Below are 26,454 nucleotides of genomic sequence, written 5' to 3'. Positions count from 1 at the left end.
GTTGGAAGGCAAGGCAGGTAGTTTCTAGTCCGTCCGCGAACCTTGGGCTCCCCGCTCGACTCCCGTGACCATGGGGTGGCAGTCCAAAGAAAGAGCAGGAGGTCCAAGTTCAGGATGGAGCAGGATCTACAGTGTGTCACTCCCTACCCAACTTTTTGGAAATTTCCAGTGGCTTGCCATTTCTTATAATAATAATAATAATAGTATTTATTAAACGCTTACTATGTGCAAAGCACTGTTCTAAGCGCTGGGAAGGTTACAAGGTGATCAGGTTGTCCCACGGGGGGCTCACGGTCTTAATCCTCATTTTACAGATGAGGTAACTGAGGCACAGAGAAGTGAAGTGACTTGCCCAAAGTCACGCAGCTGACAAGTGGTGGAGCCGGGATTTGAACCCATGACCTCTGACTCCAAAGCCCGGGCTCTTTCCACTGAGCCAAGCTGCTTCTCTCTTTCTTCTCACACAAAAACAGAAACCCCTCACCCTCCACTTCCCCGCTCTTCATAAACTGGTTTCCTCTCACTTATCCACTTTCTTCTCTCACGACATCCAGCTCGTGCTCTTTGTTCCTCCCCCTCTGCTCAACTGTCCTGCCTTGAACCCAATGTTCACTCCTTTCTCCAGGCGCAGAATCTTCCCCGGACCTTCGGAATCACATGCCTTCCTTTTTTATGGCATTTGTTAAGCTCTTACTATGTGCCAGGCACTGTACTAAGTGCTGGCATAGATACAAGCTAATTAGGTTGGACACGGTCCCTGTCCCACATGGGGCTCACAGTTTTAATCCCCATTCTACAGATGAGGTAACTGAGGCCCAGAAAAATTAAGTGACTTGCCCAAGGCCATACAACAGACAAGTGGAGAAGCAGCGTGGCTCAGTGGAAAGAGCCCGGGCTTTGGAGTCAGAGTTCACGGGTTCAAATCCCAGCTCTGCCAATTGTCAGCTGTGTGACTTTGGGCAAGTCACTTCACTTCTCTGGGCCTCAGTTATCTCATCTGTAAAAGGGGGATTAAGACTGTGAGCCCCCCGTGGGACAACCTGATCACCTTGTAACCTCCCCAGCGTTTAGAACAGTGCTTTGCAATCAATCAATCAATCGTATTTATTGAGAGCTTACTGTGTGCAGAGCACTGTACTAAAGCACTTGGGAAGTACATAGTAAGTGCTTAATAAATGCCATTATTAAAATGCCATTATTATTAAGTGGCGGAATTAGAACCCAGATCCTTCTGACACCCAGGCCCGTGCGCTATCCGCTAGGCCACGCCGCTTCTCCCTTCCCTCATATGCCCTGAAAAAGTCACCTCCTTGAAGAGCTCTCGTTCACCATCCCAGTCATGACCTCCCCTCAGCCACCATCGGTGTATTGAATGGGTAGCGATTGACTGCCGTTGTTTATCACCCATATCTACTCTCGTGTTCCTTTAAGGGTTATTTCCCCAATTTATGTGGGCTTGTCTTCCCCATTAGAAGGCTCCTCAAGGGCAGGGATGGTGATTTCTAATTCTGAAGAGCCCTCAGGCCCCTAGGCTGGCTGTAGGCCTCAGTCAATGCTTACAGTGATGAAGGAAGCCCATAGCTGCAGGGTTTTCAAGGCCTTTTAGGTTCCTCCTCGGATTCATACTGGGAGGTGAGGGGTGGAGGAGGGAGGACAAGATGGGGTTCTCCAGGGGGAAACAGGCCTTGTGGCTGAGGGAAAGAGGAGAGAATCCTTAGGCAAGCAGGAGGAAGAATTCTAACGGTAAGAGGAGCGATAGTCATTAAGCCCTGAATTATGGACTATGGACTTAATTATGGACTTCTAGACTGTGAGCCCATTGTTGGGTAGGGACCGTCTCTATATGATGCCAACCTGTACTTCCCAAGCGCTTAGTACAGTGCTCTGCACACAGTAAGCGCTCAATAAATACGATTGAATGAATGAATGAATGGTATTAATTATGGTATTAAGCACTTACCACGTGTCAAGCACTGCTCTAAACGCGAGGGTAGATACACGTTAGTCAGGTCAGATCCAGTCCCTCGTCCCACACGGGGCTCAGAGTGTAAGTAGGAGGGAGAACGGATATTGAATTCCCATTTCGCAGATGAGGAGACTGAGGCGCAGAGATGTGTGACTTGCCCAGGGTCACGCCCTAGACAAGTGGCAGAGTTGGGATGTGAACCCTACCAACAACCAGGGCCAGGCTCTTTCCACTAGGCCACGCTTCTTACCTCTCATGTGTCCTGCCCCGTACCCAAGGCTGAGGGAGCTACGACATCATCGGACCAACACGGGGCTCACGGTCTAAGAGATAGGGAGAGCAGCTATCTTATTTTACAGCTGAGGAAGCTGAGGCCGAGAGAGGTTAAGTGACTGTTCCAAGGTCACACAGCAGGCCAGTAGCAAGGCTGGGATTAGAACTCGGCTCCCTCTCCCCCTTTTAGACTGTGAGCCCACTGTTGGGTAGGGACTGTCTCTATATGTTGCCAACTTGGACTTCCCAAGCGCTTAGTCCAGTGCTCTGCACAGTAAGTGCTCAATAAATACGATCGATTGATTGATTGATTCCAGTCCCAAGCTCTTTCCCCTAAGGTCCCGTCAGGTTTGTCAGACGTCAGGGAAAGTACCTGGAGGACAGGGACGAGGTCTTTAACTTCTTTGGTACATTCCCACAGCAGAGGCACAGGAAATAGGAGGAGATTGAAGATTCGGTGGAAATTTGGCAACTTGGTGATGGGAAAACAAATTTATTGCTTCTTCAGCAACACCCCCGCCTTACCTCCTTCCCCTCCCCACAGCATCTGTATATATGTATATATGTTTGTACGCATTTATTACTCTATTTTATTTGTACATATTTATTCCATTTATTTTATTTTGTTACTATGTTTTGTTTTGTTCTCTGTCTCCCCCTTCTAGACTGTGAGCCCACTGTTGGGTAGGGACCGTCTCTAGATGTTGCCAACTTGTACTTCCCAAGCGCTTAGTACAGTGCTCTGCACACAGTACGGCTCAGTGGAAAGAACCCGGGCTTGGGAGCCAGAGGTTGTGGGTTCTAATCCTGGCTCCGCCACTTGTCGGCTGTGTGACTTTGGGCAAGTCACTTAACTTTTAGACTGTGAGCCCACTGTTGGGTAGGGACTGTCTCTATATGTTGCCAGCTTGTACTTCCCAAGCGCTTAGTACAGTGCTCTGCACACAGTAAGCGCTCAATAAATACGATTGATTGATTGATTGATTGATTAACATCTCTGAGCCTCAGTCACCTCATCTGTAAAATGGGGATTAAGACTGTGAGCCCCACGAGGGACAACCCGATCACCTTGTAACCCCCCCGGCGCTAAGAACAGTGCTTTGCACATAGTAAGCGCATAACAAATGCCATCATCATCATCATCATCAGTAAGCGCTCAATAAATACGGCTGAATGAAATGAATGACACAGTGAATGAATGAGTACAGTGCTCTGCACATAGTAAGCGCTCAATAAATACAATTGATGAAACACGGTTGATGAATGAATGAATTTGGGCATCCTTAGCCCAAGAAAGGACTCCTCCACCCCAATCAATCAATCATATTTATTGAGCGCTTATTATCATCATCATCAATCGTATTTATTGAGCGCTTACTATGTGCAGAGCACTGTACTAAGCGCTTGGGAAGTACAAATTGGCAACATATAGAGACAGTCCCTACCCAACAGTGGGCTCACAGTCTAAAAGGGGGAGACAGAGAACAAAACCAAACATACTAATAAAATAAAATAAATAGAATAGATATGTACAAATAAAATAAATAAATAAATAAATAGAGTAAAAAATATGTACAAACATATATACATATATACAGGTGCTGTGGGGAAGGGAAGGAGGTAAGATGGGGGGGATGAAGAGGGGGACGAGGGGGAGAGGAAGGAAGGGGCTCAGTCTGGGAAGGCCTCCTGGAGGAGGTGAGCTCTCAGCAGGGCCTTGAAGGGAGGAAGAGAGCTAGCTTGGCGGATGGGCAGAGGGAGGGTATTCCAGGCCCGGGGGATGACGTGGGCCGGGGGTCGATGGCGGGACAGGCGAGAGCGAGGTACGGTGAGGAGATCAGCAGTGGAGGAGTGGAGGGTGCGGACTGGGCTGTAGAAGGAGAGAAGGGAGGTGAGGTAGGAGGGGGCGAGGTGATGGACAGCCTTGAAGCCCAGGGTGAGGAGTTTCTGCCTGATGCGCAGATTGATTGGTAGCCACTGGAGATTTTTGAGGAGGGGAGTGACATGCCCAGAGCATTTCTGGACAAAGATAATCCGGGCAGCAGCATGAAGTATGTGCAGAGCACCGTTCTAAGTGCTTGAGAGTGTACAACAGAATTAGCAGTCACATTCCCTGCCCACGACGAGCTTACAGTCTAAACTGAAATACAGGAAGGGGGTGGATGTCAACCCAGCTGTTTCCCCAACCAGGTGGAGAAAACCCAGGTGCCCTGCAGCCCAGCCTCTCATCTCTGACTCCCAACATCACACTCTCCTCCTTGTTCTGGTTCCTTCTGTCAGGCATCCTGCCCCGAGGGGTCTTCCCCACCTGCCCTGGAGCCCAGGTCTCAAAGGGCCCGGGTTTTGAAGCAGAGAGGCCGTGTTCCTCATCTTCAGTCCCTCTGGGCACCCTTCAGCAGCTCTGCTGCCTCTTCTCGCAGATCCAGTTGTCCAGCTCTGAGCTGCAGGGCGCATCACTCCAGTGGCCGTGGGACAGCATCATGACGCAGTCCTCCCTCCCGTAGCAGTCACTGGGTTCTCATCTGTTCCAGTAGCTCCAGTGAGAAGGAGAAACCCACCAGCATATCAGCAGAGGGGTCTAGAAACGGTGGAGAGTTCCACATTCTGATCCAATAATCCTGTAAACTTCTTGTGGGCAGGGAACCTGTCTGCCAACTCTGGCGTAGTGGACTCTCCCAAGCCCTTAGTTCAGGGCTCTGCACATAATAAGTGCTCAATAAATATGATTGATCGATTGGGGTGGAGGAGGCCTTTCTTGGGCCAAGGATGCCCAAATTCATTCATTCATTTCGTTGTCGTATTTATTGAGTGCTTACTGATGATGATGGTATTTGTTAAGCACTTACTACGTGCCAAGCCCTGCTCTAAGCGCCGGGGTAGATACAAGGTTGCCAGGTTGTTCCACGTGGGGCTCACAGTCTTAATCCCCATTTTACGGATGAGGTAACTGAGGCACAGAGAAGTGAAGTGACTTGCCCAAAGTCACACAGCTGACAAGTGGTGGAGCTGGGATTAGAACCCACGACCTCTGACTCCCAAGTCCATTCTCTTTCGACTAAGCCGTGCAGTACCACTGATTGGCTGATTGATTAATCTGGGTTCGGAACTCAGCAAGCCCACTGGCAGGGATGTTTATGATAATAATAACAATAATAATAGTAATAGTAATAACAATTGCATTTTTTGCAAGGTGCATACTACGCACCAAGCATCGTACTAAACACTGAGGTAGATACAAGATGTTCCCTCTAGACTGTAAGCCCCTGGAGGACAGGGATTGTGTCTACCCACTCAATAGGATCAGCGCTTAGTACAGTGCCTGGCACATAGTGAGCGCTTAACAAATACCATTATTATTATTATTGTTATTAGTATTAGTATTGTTGGACTTTCCCAAGCGCTTAGCCCAGTGCTCTGCGCTCAGAAAGCGTTCTGTCAATACCATCGATGGATTGATTCCAGACTCAACAATCAGTCAGTGGTGTTTATTGAGTGCTTACTGTGTACAGAGCTCCATACTAAGCACTTGGGAGAGGACAATACAATAGAGTTGGGAGACAATAACACTCCACTGGATGATCCCAGTGGTGGCCCAGGTTCAGGATCATGCCTATAAATTCTGCTTTGGACTCAGGAAAAAACTGTCACCAGCTTCAAAAACACAGACGCTTGTCTAGGCGCAGAGGGCCTTGAGATGGTCTAGGGTCAGAAATATTATTACGGTATTTGTTAAGTGCTTACTATATAATAATAATAATAATAATAATAATAATAATAATTGTATTTGTTAAGCGCTTACTATGTGCAAAGCACTGTTCTAAGCGCTGGGGAGATACAAGGTGATCAGGTTGTCCCACGGGGGGCTCACAATCTTAAGCCCCATTTTACAGATGAGGGAACTGAGGCCCAGAGAAGTGAAGTGACTTGCCCAAAGTCACACAGCTGACAATTGGCAGAGCCAGGATTTGAACCCGTGAACCCTGACTCCAAAGCCCGGGCTCTTTCCACTGAGCCACGCTGCTTCTGTCAAGCCCTGCTCTAAGTGCTGGGGTAGATACAAAGGAATCAGAAACAGCATGACCTAATAATAATAATAATCAGTGGAAAAAGCACGGGCTTTGGAGTCAGAGGTCATGGGTTCAAATCCTGGCTCCACCAACTGTCAGCTGTGTGACTTTGGGCAAGCCACTTAACTTCTCTGGGCTTCAGTTACCTCATCTGGAAAATGGGGATTAAGACTGTGAGCCCCACGAGGGACAACCTGATCACCTTGTAACCTCCCCAGCGCTTAGAACCGTGCTTTGCACGTAGTAAGCGCTTAGTAAACGCCATTATTATTATTTAAGGGGAAGTCAGACACCTAGGTTCGGGGGAGAGAACCTTACACAAAAGTGATATCCGAGCCATCAATCCACTTGTGCTTCCCTTCGACTTCTGTGTCCGAGAGCCTGATCCAGTAGCCAAAGTTGTTCGTGTTCTGTCAGGAAGTTCTTGATGGGAGGAAGATAATCTTTGGGAAATCCACCCCTTGGCACCCTCCCTCCCACATTGCAGCATCTTCAGGTTTCTTTGGAAACCCTTGGATATGGACTTGGCCAGAATTTTCTTCCTCCTGGTTGAGGAAGACATTCCATTTTGCTCTCGCCTCGTCCAACTAAGAGTCTCACCTGCTCCTGCTGATTGTTGATGATGACCAGATGAGAGCCCTCACTGAGGCACTTGCTTTGGGCTGAGTGCCAGGAAGATTTGGTTGGTGAGAAGAAGTAGCAGGAGCCCTCAAAAGTCTTCCAGACAATGGGGCAGGGCTGGCAGGATGAGGAGAAGGAGGCTGGGGGGGAAAGGAAGATTAAGGTCCTGAGAGGGGGCGGGGAAATCTCTCCAGCAGTTGGGGGACGATACTATAGCTAGCTTCCACCCTCACCCCTATCTCAGGGACATGGGTACTGGGAGCAGAGAGGTGCCACAGGGCCGACAGAATCACGCGGGAGAGACCATCTCTCCTCCTGCTTCTCTAGGATCTTGATCACGTCTGTCTCGCTGCCGACCCCTTGCCCATATCCTCCCTCTGTCCTGGAAGTCCTTCCCCCTTCCTACCTGACAGACCACTGCTCTCCCCACCGTCAAAGCCCTCTGACAATCCCATCTCCAGGAGGTCTTCCCTGGCTAGCCCCTCATTTTCCCCATCCTATCTGCCTTTCCTTCTGTGTCGCCTATGCACTTAGGTGTCCTTTAAGTACTTTGGCACTCACCCCAGCCCCACAGCATTTATATCCTTACACCCTGCCGCTTCCCCTAGCTGGAATTTCTTTATTATCTAGACCGTAAGATACGTGAGGGCAGGGATCGTGACTACCACCTTACCGTATTGTCCCCTCCCAATCACTTAGTCCAGTGCTCTGCACTCAGTAAGTACTCAATAAATATCATTGATTGATCAATTGATTGAGGTGGAGGTGACTTGTCCCATCATCTCAGCTTTCCCCGGAACCAGAAACTCTGCATCCACAATCCACACCAGAGACTCACTGTGGCCACTCTGCAGGGCACCCACGGCCCGGGACATCTCTCTGCGGAGGTCTTCTCGGGCTTTCCCAGCCTGAGCCAGCTCCTGGGTCACTGGGAGAGAATGGGATGTGGGAATCTGTGATCGGGGGGAGCAGGCTGGGCGGGATGGGGGACACAGGGAAAGGGATGACTGACAGGGTGGGTGGAGTCTGAGCGAGACAGGACAAGGACCGGACCCTGACAACCTGCCCATCCCATGCCTTGGTTTCCACGCCGCCTCAGCGACCCAGTGAGTCCCCGCCACCTGCACAATGTAGGAACCTGGGAGCAGTTGTCATGAAGACCCTTCTCTTCTCACCCTTCTCCCCCGTCCTCTGGTCCACCCCCTAGTTCTGACCTTGGGCCCTCAGCTGTAAGTTTTTGTCCTCAAGGAGCAGCAGCCGGACGCGGGCATCTGACAGTTCTGTGACCCGACCCCTTAGGGCCCCCTGCATGGTGCTCAGCTGGGTCCACTGAGCCTGGGGAAGGGGTCTGGGTTCAGAGGTGGGTTGGGGAGCTCAGGGAGAGAAGGCTTCCACAGTTGAGAAGGAGAATGGGTGGGTCTGGGGGATCCAGGGGTACCACTTCAGGGACACCCACAACTGCAGAGTCACGGGGAGAGAGAGCCAAGGCAGATCCATGCCAACTCTGTTGTCCTCTCCCATGCAGTCAGTCAGTCAATCAATTGTATTTATTGAGTGCTTACTGTATGCAGAGCACTGTACTAAGCACTTGGGAGAGTACAATATAACAGAGTTGGTAGACACGTTCCCTGCCCACAGCGAGCTTCCAGCCTAGAGGGGGACTTGGTTCAGTGTTCTGCACACTGCAAATGCTCAATAAATACCATCGTTTGGTTGCTCAGTCGATCGGTTGATTGATTGGACCTCTCATCTGTGGGCAGGGATTGTAGGTGCAGGAATGGGAAATTGAGCCTAGCGCCCCAGTCTCCCCAGTCACCCCTCTCCCAGTTACCATTGCTCTTCACAGCCTCCACAGCGACTACCAGCTCTTCCACGTCCCTCCTCACCACTGACGCTGAAAGACAGAGCCCCCAGTCCAGACTCTCACTTGTTTGGGTCCCCATCATGTCTTTCAACCCCTGGGGTCCTCGTCCATCCTCCCTGGATGAAAGGAATAGGCCTAAGATGTCCTTCCCCCAAAGCTTAGTCCAGCGCTCCGCAAGCAGGAAGCGTTCAATAAATGCCCCTGATTCATTGATTGACCGATTGGGAGGTTCCGGCAGGAGGGAGTGGGGAACAGGGAGAAAAGATGAGGGAGACACTCACCGTTCACACTCAGTCTGTTCTGTACCTCCTGCAGCTGCTTCAGCCTCGTGGACATCTCGGAGGCTGCAGTGGGGAAGGGTGAGGGCCAATTCACCGTCTGACCCAGCTCAGGGCAGTGGGAGTAATGGGATCAGGACAGAAGGGGAGTCAGAGGCATTCTGCCATTTGTGAAACACTTACTATATGCCAAACTCTCTGTACTGAGAAGTGGGATGGACTCAACAATAATAATAATAATAATAATGGCATTTATTTAGCGCTTACTACATGCAAAGCACTGTTCTAAGCGCTGGGGAGGTTACAAGATGATCAGGTTGTCCCACGGGGGGCTCACAGTCTTCATCCCCATTTTACAGATGAGGTAACTGAAGCACAGAGAAGTTAAGTGACTTGCCCAAAGTCACACAGCTGACAATTGGCGGAGCAGGGATTTGAACCTCTTGACTCCAAATCCCGGGCTCTTTCCGCTGAGCCATGCTGCTTCTCCAATGGAGTTTCTCCAATGGAGAACCGATCCACTGGGTGATGTATTGTATCTATTGTCTCTGCCTCCCTGGGAACACCTATGACCAGTGATCATAGCTCTTAGTAGCAGAAGCGGTAGTGGTATTTATTAAATGCCAGCTTTGCGCTAAGTACTGCGCTAAACACTAGAGAAAAAAAAATTCCCCAGATGAGAATCAGACGGGATCCCTGACCCAGGTCTAAGAACAAGATGGGGAAGGACTTGGTGAAAGGTACAATAGACAAGATGAAAAAATACTTTGGGCGGAGCACTGTAAGGGGCACTAGGGAGAGTACAAAACAGTTAGTAGACACTATCCCTTTCCTCAAGGAGCTGAGGGCGACTGGGCATTAAATAAAATAAATTACACAGAAGCAATAAAATATAAAGATCGGTACATGTCTGCTACAGATCGGACACAGTCCCTGTCCCACCTTAGGGCTCATGGTCTATGGGGAGGTAGGTATTTAATTTAGATTTTACAGATGAGGAAACTAAGGCTCAGAGACAGGAAGTGATTTGCCCGAGGTCCCCCAGCAGGCAGGTGGCAGAGCCGGGATGAGAACTTGGGTCTCCTCTTTCCCAGCCCCTTCCCAGTCCACCCAGCCCCTGCCCAGTCTGCCCAGCCTCTGCCCAGTCCACCCCACTCCTCCCCAGCCCTCCCAGCCCCTGCCCAGTCTACCTAGTCCCTCCCCAGTCCTCCCAATCCCTGCCCAGTCTGCCCAGCCCCTCTCCACTTCCTTGCTGGTCTCCTCCTCCAATCAACCAGCACATATCCCCTTCTCCATCCCCCCATCTTACCTCCTTCCCTTCCCCACAGCACCCGTATATATGTATATATGTTTGTACATATTTATTACTCTATTTATTTATTTATTTATTTATTTTACCTGTGCATCTATTCTATTTATTTTATTTTGTTAGTATGTTTGGTTTTGTTCTCTGTCTCCCCCTTTTAGACTGTGAGCCCACTGTTGGGTAGGGACTGTCTCTGTATGTTGCCAACTTGTACTTCCCAAGCACTTAGTACAGTGCTCTGCACACAGTAAGCGCTCAATAAATACGATTGATTGATTGATTGATATCCTATGGCCTCCCTGTAATAATAATAATAATGGCATTTATTAAGCACTTACTATGTGCAAAGCACTGTTCTAAGCGCTGGGGGGGGGGGATATAAGGTGATCAGGTTGCCCCACGTGGGGCTCACAGTCTTCATCCCCATTTTCCAGATGAGGGAACTGAGGCCCAGAGAAGTGAAGGGACTTGCCCAAAGTCACACAGCTAAGTGGCGGAGCCTGGATTTGAACCCATGACCTCTGACTCCAAAGCCCGGGCTCTTTTCCACTGAGCCACGCTGCTTCTCCCTGTGACCCCCCACCTCCCCTTTTCCCAGCGATCCCCTCTCCAGAGCCCCCTCAGATCAGAGGGTCGGGAGCCGGGGGGCCACCGTCTCTTTCCTACTACTTACCCTCGGCTAGCGTGATGCTGAGGAGGCTTCCCCACAGGACCAAGTTCTCGGCCAGAACCAGGTAAAGGGGCAGTGTGGCCCAGCCCCTCGGGAGCTGCAGCCCGGACCCTTTAGAGAAGAAGCAAACAGTGGTTCAAGTATCATTAATAATAATAATAATAATAAAAATAATAATAATAATAATAATGGTATTTGTTAAGCGCTTACTATGTGCCAGGCACTGTACTAAACACTGGGGTGGATACGATCAAATCAGGTTGGACACAGTCCCTAGCCCACATGGGGCTCACAGTCTCAATCCCCATTTTCCAGATGAGGTAACTGAGGCCCAGAGAAGTGAAGTGACTTGCCCAGAGAAGAGAAGTCACACAGCAGACAATAATAATAATAATGATGATAGCATTTATTAAGCGCTTACTATGTGCAAAGCACTGTTCTAAGCTCTGGGGAGGTTACAAAGTGATCAGGTTGTCCCTCGTGGGGCTCACAGTCTTAATTCCCATTTTCCAGATGAGATAACTGAGGCCCAGAGAAGTGAAGTGACTTGCCCAAGGTCACACAGCAGACAATAATAATAATGATGATGATAGCATTTATTAAGTGCTTACTATGTGCAAAGCACTGTTCTAAGCACTGGGGAGGTTACAAGATGATCAGGTTGTCCCTCGTGGGGCTCACAGTCTTAATTCCCATTTTCCAGATGAGGTAACTGAGGCCCAGAGAAATGAAGTGACTTGCCCAAGGTCACACAGCAGACAATAATAATAATAATAATAATAATAATAATAATAATAGCATTTATTAAGCACTTACTATGTGCAAAGCACTGTTCTAAGCACTGGGGAGGTTACAAGATGATCAGGTTGTCCCTCGTGGGGCTCACAGTCTTAATTCCCATTTTCCAGATGAGGTAACTGAGGCCCAGAGAAGTGAAGTGACTTGCCCAAGGTCACACAGCAGACAAGTGGTGGAGCCGGAATTAGAACCCATGACCTTTTGACTCCCAGGCCCAAACTATCTACTACGCCATGCTGGCAGGGGAGACCGGGCAGAAGGAGTCCAGGCAGAAGGGGCGCAGGCACTTCTATTCATTCATTCATTCATTCATTCATTCAATCGTATTTATTGAGCACTTACTGTGTGCAGAGCACTGTACTAAGCGTTTGGGAAGTACAAGTTGGCAACATCTAGAGACGGTCCCTACCCAACAACGGGCTCACAGTCTAGAAGGGGGAGACAGACAACAAAACAAAACATGTGGACAGGTGTCAAGTCGTCAGAACAAATAGTGTTATCCCCATTTTTTAGATGGATAGACTGAGGCCCGGGGGGAGAACAAGGATAGAACTACCACCACCAGACCCACAGCTCAATAATAATAATTATTGTGGTATTTGTTAATCACTTATTATGTGCCAGGCACTGTATTAAGCGCTGGACTGGATACAAGCAAATCGCGTGGGACGCAGCTCCTGTTCCGCGTGGAGCTCACAGCCTCAGTTCTCATTTTTCCGATGAGGTAACTGAAGCTTAGAGAAGTGAAGTGGCTTCTCCCAAGTGCTTGGCACAGTGCTGTGCACACAGTGAGAGCCCACTGTTTCTAGACTGTGAGTCCACTGTTGGGTAGGGACCGCCTCTAGATGCGGCCAACTTGGACTTCCCAAACGCTTAGTCCAGTGCTCTGCACACAGTAAGCGCTCAATAAATACAATTGATTGATTGATTGATTGACCCAGGAGGGGGACCCACGCCCAGGGAGAAGTGAGCTGAAGCCGACAAGGGAACCTAGGCGTCCTTGCTCCGCCGCTGCCCGCACGTCCTCCTAGCCCCCTTGTTCTGGATGTCTGGTCCCCCCCCAACTCCCGGCTCACCAGCCCTGCGAGGTTGGAGCTCAGCCAAGGCGAGCCCGTCTGAGTTATCCCAGTGGAGGTAGCATGGTGGGAGGCGGTGAGCCGCTCCGGGAGACTCCAGATTTATAGAGGAGATACACGGGTTTGGCGAGGAAATGCCCCCACCCCAGACTTGATCTTCCCACCCCCCAGCCCCTCCATCTACACTCTGGTCCTTGGCGCCAGAGCGGCTCTTTTTCCTGATTCGGCACAGCACCCTTGGCCCCAGAGAAACTCTTATCCGCCCCGTCAGGAACTGCTCCTAGGGCAGAGACAAGGAGTCTCGGGGCTGGGAGCAATATTCCCGGGACCTCGGCCTGGATTCCTCCGCTCCAGGCTGTGTTTCAGTTTCCCTTTGGGCCGAGGTGCCCCTGTCCCAAGGTGACCCGGGGGTACCGGCCATCTCAAGGTGCAAAGCTATCTCGTGACCACCTGAGCCATTCATTCATTCATTCAATCGTATTTATTGAGCGCTTACTGTGTGCAGGGCACTGTTCTAAGCGCTTGGGAAGTCCAAGTTGGCAACATATAGAGACGGTCCCTACCCAACAGCGGGCTCACAGTCTAGAAGAGCCGGCAGGCGGAACTTGGAAGTGAGGGTGGGATGCCGCCCACACGACCAAATCTGCTAGATTGACAGCCCAAGCCGGGAATACAGAAGGTGTCCCTCGCCCCCGTGTCAATCAAATTAGGTATGGAGGAAGGGGGAGGGCAGAGATTGGGTAAACCGAGGCCGGAAACTGGAATGGCCTAGGAGCACAGGTGATAAATACCTGTCGCCTCTGACCTTCGGGGCCAAACACCGAAGCACGCAGCAGAGGCCCACATGTCTTTCTGTGCCCAGAAGGCCAGATGCCCGCTCTGCAACCAGAACCAACACACTGAGGCAAGGACCACAGGACGGGTGAGTGTCTCGTGGGTGGGACGCAGCTGTCCCGCTGCAGATGGGGATCATAAATGGATTCTTCCCATGTAGGGAGAGCACGTGGTGAGAGTTAGTCGCCCACCACGTGTGTGGGTAATGGAATGGATTCTTCCCGTGTGGGAAAGTAAGTGGATTCTTCCCGAGTGGGAAGTGCACCCCCTCCCCATCCCCCCTGCCTTACCTCCTTCCCTTCCCCACAGCACCTGTATATATGTATATATGTTTGTACATATTTATTACTCTATTTATTTATTTATTTTACTTGTACATATCTATTCTATTTATTTTATTTTGTTAATATGTTTGGTTTTGTTCTCTGTCTCCCCCTTCTAGACTGTGAGCCCACTGTTGGGTAGGGACTGTCTCTATATGTGGCCAACTTGTACTTCCCAAGCGCTTAGTACAGTGCTCTGCACACAGTAAGCGCTCAATAAATACGATTGATTGATTGATTGATTGATTAGACTGTGAGCCCACTGTTGGGTAGGGACCGTCTCTATGTGTTGCCAACTTGTACTTCCCAAGTGCTTAGTACAGTGCTCTTCACACAGTAAGCGCTCAATAAATACGATTGATTGATTGATTGATTGGACTGTGAGCCCACTGGTGGGTAGGGACCGTCTCTATGTGTTGCCAACTAGTACTTCCCAAGCGCTTAGTACAGTGCTCTGCACACAGTAAGCGCTCAATAAATACGATTGATTGATTGATTGATTACTCTATTTTATTTGTACATATTTATTCTATTTATTTTATTTTGCTAATATGTTTTGATTTGTTGTCTCTCTCCCCCTTCTAGACTGTGAGCCCGCTGTTGGGTAGGGACCGTTTCTATATGTTGCCAACGTGGACTTCCCAAGCTCTTAGTGCAGTGCTCTGCACACAGTAAGCACTCAATAAATACGATTGAATGAATGAATGAATGCACATGGGTGAGAGCTAGCCACCTCACCCACGTGCGATGAACGGATGATTGTGTTCCTCCCATTAGGGAAGCTTGAATATTGCTAATTGACTGCATCCCTCCCGAAAGGGAAGCTCAATCCATCGCGCCTAAACAACTAAATAATTCAATTTGCCTCGCGGAATAAATTTTATATAAAACATAGGTTTTCCGTCCCCAGCCTCTCTCTCTCTCTCTCTCTCTCTCTCTCTCTCGCCTCGCCTATTACTGAATGAACCCATCCCCGGATGACGGGTGACAGTCCCACAGCTGTGGGCATTGCTTTCTCTCTCTAATAGCTTCCCTCATCCCCAGGGGATCAGGATCTAGGCGTCCCAACTCTCTGTCTCCCCACACCCCCAGATTCCTGCTCATGGGACTCACAGAATCCAAGATTCCTTCCCTTCCTCCCCATCCTCTGGGGGTCCTTGAGGAGAGGGGCCATCCTTGCTCACAGTGCGTCAGCCCACATGACTATGACCAGACTTGGTTGCATTGGGGGAGCAAGAAGAGGTCAGCCTGGGCCCCAGGATCTCTTAGTACAGTGCTCTGCACACAGTAAGCTCTCAATAAATATGATTGAATGAATGAATGAATGAATGAATGAATGAATTTTGTTAATATGTTTTGTTCTCTGTCTCCCCCTTCTAGACTGTGAGCCCACTGTTGGGTAGGGACTGCCTCTATATGTTGCCAACTTGTACTTCCCAAGTGCTTAGTACAGTGCTCTGCACACAGTAAGTGCTCAATAAATATGATCGAATGAATGAATTTTGTTAATATGTTTTGTTTTGTTCTGTCTCCCCCTTCTAGACTGTGAGCCCACTGTTGGGTAGGGACCGTCTCTATATGTTGCCAACTTGTACTTCCCAAGCACTTAGTACAGTTCTCTGCATACAGTAAGCGCTCAATAAATACGATTGAATGAATGAATGAATGAATGAGGCGGAGGTGCGGCTGCTGGACACCCTGGGGGATACGAACGAGATGTCAACCAACTGATTAATCAGTGGCGCTTGTTGAGTGCTGACTGTGTGCAGAGCACTGTACTAAACACTTGGGAGAGTCCCATACGCTAGAGTTGGTAGACACCATCCCTGCCCTTAAGGAGCTTACGGCCTAGTGGGGGTGTGTTTGGAAATAGTGAACGAATAGTATGTTTGGTTTTGTTCTCTGTCTCCCCCTTTTAGACTGTGAGCCCACTGTTGGGTAGGGACTGTCTCTAGATGTTGCCAACTTGTACTTCCCAAGTGCTTAGTACAGTGCTCTGCACACAGTAAGCGCTCAATAAATACGATTGATGATGATGATCAATAAATACGATTGATGATGAGCCCTGGTTTACACGTTATTCTGGGCCCAGCTTTGGGTCTAAGTGCTAGGGGATGGGTAGGGTGGAGAGATTAGGGGCCTAGCTTTGGTGAAGAGTGACAGCTAGCAGCTAATCTCTCTTCTCAGAGTGGCCTAGTGGAAAGAGCACAGGCCCGGGAGTCTGAGGACCTGGGTTCTAATCCTAGCTCCGCCACTCGTCTGCTATGTGACCTTCTCGGTGCCTCAGTTCCCTCATCTGTAAAATGGGGATTAAGACTGTGAGCCCTGTGTGGGACAGGGACTGTGTCCAACCCAATTTGCTTGTATAATAATAATAATGATGGTATTTGTTAAGCGCTTACTATGTGCCAAACACTGCTTTAAGCGCTGGGACTTGGAGCTCACAGTTTTAATCCCCATTTTACAGATAAGGTAACTGAGGCACAGAGAAGTTAAGCGACTTGCCCAAGGTCACACAGCCGATAAGTGGCGGAGCCGGGATTAGAACCCACGACCTCTGACTCCCAAGCCCGTGCTCCTTCCATGGAGCCACGCTGCTTCTCCTCCCCAACGCTTAGCACACAGTAAGTGCTTAATACATACGATTGATTAAATGAATGAGGTACCATAATGAAGCAGCGTGGCTCCGTGGAAAGAGCCCGGGCTTGGAAGTCAGAGGGCATGGGTTCTAATCCCAATTCCGCCACTTAGCTGTGTGACTTTAAGCAAGTCACTTCACTTCTCTGAGCCTCAGTTCCCTCATCTGTAAAATGGGGATGAAGACTGTGAGCCCCATGTGGGGCAACCTGATCACCTTGTATCCCCCCCAGCGCTTAGAACAGTGCTTCGCACATAGTAAGCACTTAACAAATGCCATTATTATTATTATCCTCCTCCCCCAGGACCAGAAGTTGCAGAGAGATGACGAGAACTCAAACCCACAATGGAGAGTTTCCTGTCTCACGTACCATGGGTGCAGGCCCCAGCTCAGCCACCTCTTAGGGTTCCAGATTCCAACCTGAGACGGCCAAGCAACTCAAATAATGGAGCCTTGCTGACAGTGGACACCAGAGTAGAAACTCCCTCTTCTTCCTCCTGCCGTGAGTTCTCCCTTCCTATCAGTGCATTGGCTTCTGGAGTGGGTCTGGGGTCTCCATTTTTTTTAATGGTTTCTGCAGGTCGAACACAGTCCCTGTCCCACGTGGGGCTCCCGGGCAAAGTCGGAGGGAGAATAGGCATTGAATTCCCATTTTACAGATGCAGAAACTGATGCCCAGACAAGTTAAGTGACTTCCCCAAGGTCATACAGCAGACGAGTGGTGGAGCCGAGCTTAGAACCCAGGTCCCCTGATTCCCAGGCCCGGACTCTTCATCTGTTGCTTCATCTTTAACTCCCTCAGTGTTTGGCAAAGGGTTTTGCCTACACCAGGGCCACTATATTTGATCGAGGGGCTGACTGAGGCAGCCGGATAGAGATTCTGCAGGGGTTGAGGGGTGGGGGTCCTGAAGATGAATTTCCCACGAAGCGGCTGTGGTTGCCAGCCAGGGTGGGAGCCTCTGAGCATGCTGAGTGCGAGTTCTGGGGAGAGAGGGGTGAAAAGGGGCCAGTGGGAATCAGACAGTTGGTTGGGAAGGGCGGAGAGCAGGGGTGCATTTCCCGGCAATGAAACTCAGACACGCAGGCTTCAGGAAAATCAATTTATTGCTTCGCTACCCAGATCCCAGGGTCCTGCCCTCCTCCCTGAGCTTCTGGGATATAATTCGGGACAATATTTCCCTCTCCGGCAACGAGGGACTGGAGCTAGCTGGGGAGATAATCAATCGATCAATCCATCCATCCATGGTACTGATAAGGATCCGAGATGTGGGGTTCCAGGTCAGCCGAAGCCCAGACTGAACCCGATCTGGCAGATCTTCTGGGCAAAGAGAATCAAGGTCGGGGCTTCTACAGGGGCCCAGCTCAGCAGCTCTGCCTCTTCTCACAGATCCAGTTCTCCAAATCAGTGTGGCAGGGGGCATCATTCCATCGGCCATTAGACAGCAACGTGACGCAGTCCTCCTCATCTCCAGAGTCATTGGGTTCCCCCCGATTCCAGTAACTTCGGAGAGATGGGGAGACCTTGTTAACTACACCGCTCCAAGCACTGAGGTTCCCGACTCGACCAGGAGGTTTGGGGACTCAGGGGGATGAGTCTTCCACCAAGGTGCCAGGGCCCGGTGGGTTTGCGACTCAGGACAAGTCTAGGCTCAGCGTCACCGGCCCTGGGAGGCCGGGGGTGGTCCGCTGTGCTGCTGAGTGAGGGTCTAGACTCACCTCCATCCGGATCGCTGTGATTCTGGACTCAGAACGGTTCTGTCCGATTGGGTTCTGGAGTCGGAACCATCCTCCGCAATGATCTTAGAGGACTTTAAACGGGGGACTCACGTGAAGGTGAGATCTGTCTCATCAATCCATCTGTGGCGCTGAACCTTTCCTGAACCATCTCGTACAGAGGTGAGTCCAATCCAGTACCCTTTGTCATCTAAATTCCAGATCAAGAAGTTCTTGGGGGGCAGGGGGGGGGGGGGGGGGAGAGGGGAGAGGAGAAGTTGAGGTTGGATCAATCAGTAGTATTTACTGAGCGCTTACTTTTGCGGTGCTCTGTGTACAGTAGGGGCTTAATAAATACTATTACCACTACTATCACGGCTACTAACCTAGACACCCCATTTTGCATTTCTGGGCTGTACTAGGCCATGCCAGCTCTCCAGGAGATTCCAAACTTCAGCCAGAGATCTCAAAAAACTGCCATCTCGACTCCACCTCCGGCCCCCACCCAACCTCAAGGGGCAGGGAGGGACTGACTATCTCTGGCGGCCCGGGGGCCGCGAAAGCTGGGGAGGGCCCTCCCGCTCCCGTGGATCTAGCTCCCCCGATTGCGGGGAGGTGGGGAGGAGCACCGGACACGATCAGAGACTGTACGCTCTAGACTGGAAGCTCGCTGTGGGCAGGGACCGCGTCTACCAACTCTGCGGTGTTGCCCTCTCCCAAGCGCTTTGTCCCGTGTTCTGTACACGGTAAGCGCTCAGTAAATACCATTGATTGATTGATCAGAGGGGCCCAGGACACTTCCTCCTTCTGCCTCCTCTTCATCAAGCATTTATCTCACCTGCTCCTCCCGCGAATTGATGATGACCAGATGAGCCTCCTTCTCAGTGCATTTCTTCAATGCATCATGCCAGTTGGACGTGGTCCGAGACAAATAGTAGCAGGAGCCCTCAAAGGCCTTCCAGGGGGGAGAACAGGGAGTGCAGGAAGCTGGGGTGAGAGCAGGAAAGTTCAGACTCCCCAAGGGGATCTAGGGGGAAGACCCATTTACAGTGGGACAGGGACTGACTCATTCATTCATTCAATCGTATTTACTGAGCGCTTACTGTGTGCAGAGCACTGTACTAAGCGCTTGGAAAGTACAGTTTGGCAACGGAGACAATCCCTACCCAACAACGGGCTCAACTTGTATTGATCCCACTGCTTAGAACAGTGCTTGGCACATAGTAAGCACTTAGATACTGTGATAATAATCATAATGGCTAATCGGCATCAATCAATCAGTCGTATTTACTGAGCATTTACTGCGTGCAGAGCACTGTTCTAAGTGCTTGGGAGAGTACAATATAACAATATTCCCTGCTCACAACAAGCTTACAGTCCACAGGGCTTAATCCATAAATTAATCAGCAGAACTTAATCTGTATAATAAGGTGGCCCACTGCTTATGTCTATTTATTTGTTTTTTGGTTTTGTTGGTTTGCTTTTTAATGGTACTTTCAAAGTGCTTACTATGTGCTAGGCACAGAACTAAGCATTGGGGTAAAAACATGATAATCACATTGGACACAGTCCCCATCCAACATGGGTCTCCTAGTCCAAGGGGGAGGGAGACCAGGCCACCCACCCCCATTTTACAGATGAGCGAATTGAGCCCCAGAGAAGTTAAGTGACTAGGCCAAGATCGCCACAGCAGACAAGTGGCTGAGCCAGAATTAGAACCCAGGTCCTCCGGCTCCCAAGTCCATGCTCTTTCCACTAGGCCACGCTGCTTCCCAAGATTGATGCCGAGATGTGCACACTAGACCTTGGATAGCAGCTTAGTTTACTCTAGGATCATTTCCTCTGTTCGAAATTGGCAGATGCCACCAGTTCCTCTCCCAGTTGGACCAGGGCCTTCTGTGGCCCCTGTACCCTCTCCTGGAAACCCTATTGTGGATTCAGTACCCAGAGGAAGTAAACGGCCAACTGACAACCGAAAAGTAAGTTGCCTTTTTAACCTAAGGAAGGGCAGAGACACGGGCCCTGGTTTCGACAAATCAGTAAGCAGAAGGACAGGCTAATGTACTAGGCAAAGGAACTTGCTTAAATACACCCATTCTGTCCAAACAGCAATCCCATTCAGCTTATTGTTAATAATAATAATAATAATGCCATTTATTAAGCGCTTATTATGTGCGCTGGGGAGGTTACAAAGTGATCAGGTTGTCCCACGAGGGGCTCACAGTTTTAATCCCCATTTTACAGGTGAGGTAACTGAGGCCCAGAGAAGTGAAGTGACCTGTCCAAAGTTGCCCAGCTGACAATTGGCGGAGCCGGGATTTGAACCCATGAACTCTGACTCCAAAGCCCGGGCTCTTTCCACTGAGCCACGCTGCTTCTCTATTGTTCTAGCCAGAAGGGGTGCAGCCGTTTATTTTCAGGGAAGGGATTGCTGCGTCCTGGGTTTTCAGGGGTCCCACTCTGAACTCTCCTATGTCAGCGCCCACCCCATCCACAAAGGACCACCCTGGAGAAAGTTGGAAAGGGGAGAGGAGGGAGCCGAAAGGATGGGCAGGAGGAATTCCAGAGTCCATTCTGGGGCCCCTTCTCCCTCCCACGCTGAGGGTCCCACTCCCTCCATTCCCTCAGTCTCCCAAGGGAAGCGGCCCTCCCAGCTCACTGTTTCCAATCTTGGAAGCCGCCAGCGCCCGGAACATCTCGCTGCGGATATCCTCTCGGTCCTTTCCGGCCTGGGCTAACTTCGTTGTCACTGGGAGAGCACAGGGAACTGGGATCAGGGCTCGAGGCGGGGAGGGTGGGGACTGGGTGCGGAGAGGGGTCAGAGAGAGGATGGTGGGGCTGAAGACCAAGAGACCTGGCTTCTCAAAACCGATGGCGGATTCTGAGACGCAGGGTGGTAGGGACTGGGGTGGGGAGAGCTGGGGGATGGTGGATAGCTGGGTGCTGGGTGGGGAGTGGGGATCTCTTTACTCTGAGATTTCAGGTCCGACAGCTGACTCTCCAGGGTCTGGAGTTTGTTCTTGGCCACAGAGTCTGTGGAGGAGAAGGGGAAGTCAGTGGGGCAAGGGCGGTTGTTGCCCCCTTCCATACCCTGATGCCAATCGATCCACCAATAACATAATAATAGTAATAATAATTATGGTATTTGTTAAGCGCTTACTATGTGACAAGCACCGTACTAAGCGCTGCGGTGGATACGAGCAAATCGGGTTGGGCACAGTCCCCGTCCCACATGGGGCTCACAGTCTCAATCCCCATTTTACAGATGAGGTCATTGAGGTCCAGAGAAGTGAATTGACTTGCCCAAGGTCACACAGCAGACAAATAGCAGAGCTGGCATTAGAACCCATGACTTTCTGATGCCCAGGTCCATGCTCTATTCTCTATGCCATGCTGCTTCTCGATAATATCTATTGGTGCCCCCTCCTACTTAGACTGCGAGCCCTGTGTGGGACAGGGACTGTGTCCAACCTGATGATCTTGTCTCTACCCCAGCGCTTAGATCAGTGCTTGACACATACTAAGCACTTGGCAAATACTGTAATAATTATCAGTGGCATTTTTTGAGTGCTTACTTTGTGCAGAGCACTGCACTAAGCCCTTGGGAGAGTACAACAAAACTGGTAGACGTGTTCCCTGCCCATAATGTTCTTACAGTCTAGAGGGACAGTCAATAATGATAATAATAAATTGAGCGCCCACTGTGTGCAGAGCACTGTACCAGGCACATGGAGAAGTACAATAACATCAGTAGACCCAAGCCCGGCACCCAAGGAGCTTATAGCTTAATGGGGAAGACAGACCCAAAAAGAAATGACGGAGAGGAGGAAGCAATAGAATATGTAAGATATTCTCTTGTGCCTCCTTTTCTAAAAATGATATTTGTTAAGCAGTTACTATGAGCCAGAAACTGTACTAAGCGCTGGTGTTGATATAAGCTGATCAGGTTGGACACAGGCCCTGCCCACATGGGGCTCACAGTCTTCTTAATCCCCATTTTACAGATGAGACAGCTGAACCACAGAGTAGTTAAGTGACTTGCCCAAGGTCACGCAGTGGACAAGTGGCAGAGGCAGGATTAGAACCCAGGTCCTCTGACTCTCAGGCCTATGCTCTTTCCGCGAGACCACACTGCTTCTCTAATGGCTTGTCTCCTAGCATTCCCCCTCCCACACCCCAGTGCCCACAGAGCTCTCCCATCCTGGCCATTACCGTCAAGCCTCATGGTCTCCAGGGAGGTGCTCAGCTCCGTGACGTTCTCTCGCACCTTTGAGGCTGAAAGACAACCCCCGCCAAGGTCTATACTGGAGGTGGCCCAGAGGATGCCGGAATTGGGCTCCTCCCCTAAACCCTTTGGGAGCCTCCTCCACCCCTGGCTTGGAGAAGGGGCCTGAGTTCAGGTATCTTTACCCCCAGGGCGGGGATGAGGCCAGAGTCTGGGCAGGAAGGAAGGAGCTGGAAGGGAAGGGGGATGTGGGTGCCGAGGGGGCTGGAGAGGAGGGGGACCCGGTTCCCCCCGACTCACCATTCGTGCTCAGCCTAGTCTGGGCTTCCTGCAGCCGCTTCAACCCAGTCGAGGCCTCAGAGGCTACGGGAGGAAAGGGAGGGGTTAGCCTGGAGTTTGACCGCTCTTGGATCAGGGTGGGGGTTAGGGACAAAGACAGCATGGTGTATGGAGACAGGGGAAGTGGGGGAGAAGGGGAAGGGGGCAGCTGAGTTTGGACGAATATCTCCCCCATTCATCAGTCCTAATAATCCTTTGCACTTCCAGCCCCTTGGCCCTCCCACAACCGCGCTTCTTTCCTTCCCCTCCAAAGATGGCTGGATCCTGCTTCCACTTACCCTTGGTCAGCACAATGATGAGGAGAATGGCCCAAAGGACCAGGGTCCCAGCCATGAACAGGTAGAGGAATAGCCTGATCCGGGCATCTAGGGAGAATGGGTTGAATGTGCAGGTGAAGGGGACAAGAAGGGATCAATCGTATTTTATTGAGCGCTTACTATGTGCAAAGCACTGTACTAAGCGCTTGGGAAGTACAAATTGCCAACATATAGAGACAGTCCCTACCCAACAGTGGGCTCACAGTCTAAAAGGGGATGCTGAGATCCCCCTGGCCTCCCTCCTGGAAAAGAAGTGGGGTCCGATTATGGGCGGGGGTGGGGGTGGGGAATCCCCAGGGGCTGGAAACCTAAGGGATTCCTGAGGAGAAGTGAAGAGGTGGTGGGTGGGCAGGGCAGACAGAGAGAACTGTCCTCACGGAGATAGAAGCTGAGGCCTGGAGACAGTCAGTCAGCCAGTTGCATTTATCAAGTGCTCACCGTGTGCAAAGCACTGTCCCAAGCATGCGGGAGAGTACAGTATAACAATATAACAGACACATTCCCTGCCCACAACAAGCTTACAGTCTAGAAGAAACTTCCAGTCTACAGTCTGGAGGGAACCAGGGAAGAGGGCTCAGGTCTCCAGCCTCCCAGCACCCCCAGTCCCATCTGGTGTCAGACTTCCTTCCCAGAAGGATGGCCCGGCTTCCCAGCTTACCAGTTCTATAGGACATGGGTTTGTCCAGAGAGACCTCGCTTCCCAGCTTACCAGTCCTACAGGACATGGGTTTGTCCAGAGAGACCTCGTTTAAGTTGCTGTAGACCTCTTGATCCATGGCAGACACAGGCTGGAGGATGACTGCTGCCCTGTGGAGTATATATGGGGCGGCAGCATGGATTACGCAGGGGAAATACATTTTGTGGCCCCACCCTTCCTCCACATACCCCACTTTTTTCAGCCCACTCGGCAATTCCTCATATTGGAAAGCGTCAAATCAACTTCCCAAAAAATCACCCGGAGATCGGGCTGGGAGAGGTGGGACACTCGCCTTCTGGCTGGGATGATACTCAGTTCAATCAATCGATCAATCAGTGGTATTTCTTTATAGAAGCAGCATAGCCTTGTGGAAAAGGGTCTGGGAATCAGAGGACCTGGGTTCTAATCCCCACTCTGCCACTTGTCTGCCGTGTGACCTTGGGCAAGTAATTTCACTTCTCTGCGCCTCAGGTCCCTCATCTGCAAAATGGGGATTCAATACCTCTTCTCCCTCCCACTTAGACTTTGAGCCCTGTTTGGGATGGGGACTGTGTCCAACCTGATTAACTTGTATCTACTTCAGCACCCAGAACAGTGCGTGACACATAGTAGGTGCTTAACCAATATCATAATTATCATTATCCTTATTATTATTATTATTGAGGGTTTACTATGTGCAGAGCACTGTACTAAGAGCTTGGGGGTGTACAATACAATAGAGTTGATAGGTACGATCCCTGCCCACAAGGAGCTTACTAGAGGGGGAGACAGACATTAAAATAAATTACAGACAGGGAAATGGTAGGGAATAAAGATATGTTCATAAGTGCTGTGGGGCTGGGATGGGGTGAGCATGAAAGTGCTTAAGGAGTAGACATCCAGGGACATAGACAACGTAGAAGGGAGGGAAAATAGGGTGGGATAATGAGAGGTGAGACAGGGAAGGCTTATTGGAGGAGACAGGATTTTGGTAGGGTTTTGAAGATGGAGAGAGTGATGGTCTGTGGGGTATTATAATAATAATAATGTTGCTATTTGTTAAGCGCTTACTATGTGCAAAGCACTGGGAGGAACACAAGGAGATGAGGTTGTCCCATGTGGGGCTCACAGTCTCAATCCCCATTTTACAGATGAGGGAACTCAGGCACAGAGAAGTGAAGTGACTTGCCCAAGGTCACACAGCAGACATGTGGGGGAGGTGGGATTCGAACCCATGACCTCTGACTCCCAAGCCCGCGCTCTTTCCACTGAGCCACGCTGCTTCTCTATGAAGCGGGAGGCAGATTGTGGGCAGGGTGTTGGTGGAGAATCAGCTGAGACTGTGTTATGGTGAGTAGGTTGGCATTGCGGGGGCAGAGTGGTTGGGCTGGGCGAGAAGCAGCGTGGCTCAGTGGAAAGAGCCCGGGCTTTGGAGTTGGAGGTCATGGGTTCAAATCCCGGCTCTGCCACTTGTCAGCTGGGTGACTTTGGGCAAGTCACTTCACTTCTCTGGGCTTCAGTTACCTCATCTGTAAAATGGGGATTAAGTCTGTGAGCCCCACGTGTGACAACCTGATTACCTTGCTTCTACCCCAGTGCTTAGAACAGTGCTTTGCACATAGTAAGCGCTTAATAAATGCCATCATCATTATTATTATTATTAAGTCAGCAAGGTAAGATAGGAGGGGGAGAGCTTCAACAGCGAGACCTCTAACTTCCAGGCCTGGCTCCTAGCTGGGTGTCAGCAGACCAAACGTAGAATTTCTCTGGGCTTCATTTCCTCTTGGGGTGATGCTCTCCTTGAACTAAAAGGGGAAACCACGTTCTCGGCCCTGACCAGGGGTCGGACCACAAGGAATCGGTCTGGGTTTCAGCTGGAGAGAGAAGCAGCACGGCTTGGTAATAATAACCATCATTATGGCATTTGTTAAGTGCCTACTACGTGCTAGGCACTGTTCTAAGACAAGATAATCAAGTTGGACACAGTCCCTGTCCCACACAGGGCTCGGAGTCTTAATCCCCATTTTACAGATGAGGGAACTGAGGCACAGAGAAATGAAGTGACTTACCCAAGGTCACACAGCAGATGTGGCAGTAAGGATTAGAACCCATGACCTTCTGACTCTCAGGCCTGTGCTCTATCCATTAGGCCATGCTGCTTCTCCCGATTTCCGCTTGGTGGAAATGGCACAGAGCTAGGATTCCAGAAACCTGAGTTCTGATCCCAGCTCCGCCACTCGCCTGCTACGTGACCTTGGGCAAGTCGCTTCGCTTCTCTGGGCCTCACTTTCCTCATCTGTAAAATGGGGTTTTGATACCTGTTCTTCTTCTCCCTTAGACCGTGAGCCTCATGTGGGACAGGGCCCTTGTTTGCTCTGCTTACACTGTACCCAGCACATAATGCAGAGCTTGGTATGCAGAGTAAGCACTTCACAAATACCACGATTATTAATATTAGACTACCTGTGAG

The 26,454-nt window shown here is 50.4% G+C and overlaps 2 protein-coding genes and 1 pseudogene across 2 annotated transcripts in view; 1 reads left to right on the top strand and 2 right to left on the bottom strand.

Moving 5' to 3' along the window:
- Positions 1-4,631: 4,631 nt before the first annotated feature.
- Positions 4,632-17,681, bottom strand: LOC119949931 (annotated as a pseudogene).
- Positions 17,682-18,061: 380 nt separating this feature from the next.
- Positions 18,062-24,084, bottom strand: LOC119919801 (C-type lectin domain family 4 member G-like). Its single transcript, XM_038740503.1, has 8 exons — positions 24,018-24,084; positions 23,270-23,356; positions 22,953-23,015; positions 21,398-21,460; positions 21,087-21,176; positions 19,266-19,414; positions 18,542-18,660; positions 18,062-18,215 (listed from the first exon to the last, which is right to left on the bottom strand). Exons 1-8 carry the CDS (start codon positions 24,082-24,084, stop codon positions 18,077-18,079), a joined length of 777 nt encoding a protein of 258 aa, XP_038596431.1. The 3' UTR covers positions 18,062-18,076.
- Positions 20,363-26,454, top strand: part of LOC119919786 (CD209 antigen-like protein B) — a 26,553-nt gene continuing 20,461 nt past the window's right edge. Inside the window, exon 1 of the mRNA XM_038740482.1 lies at positions 20,363-20,406. The gene's annotated coding sequence lies outside the window, so the exon portion shown is untranslated. The remainder of the gene's footprint in view (positions 20,407-26,454) is intronic.

The sequence above is a fragment of the Tachyglossus aculeatus genome, chromosome X1 (assembly GCF_015852505.1).
Source record: "Tachyglossus aculeatus isolate mTacAcu1 chromosome X1, mTacAcu1.pri, whole genome shotgun sequence".
NCBI lineage: Eukaryota > Metazoa > Chordata > Mammalia > Monotremata > Tachyglossidae > Tachyglossus > Tachyglossus aculeatus.
Note: the sequence above shows the minus strand (reverse complement) of the source record. Positions and strands in the feature narration are given on the sequence as shown.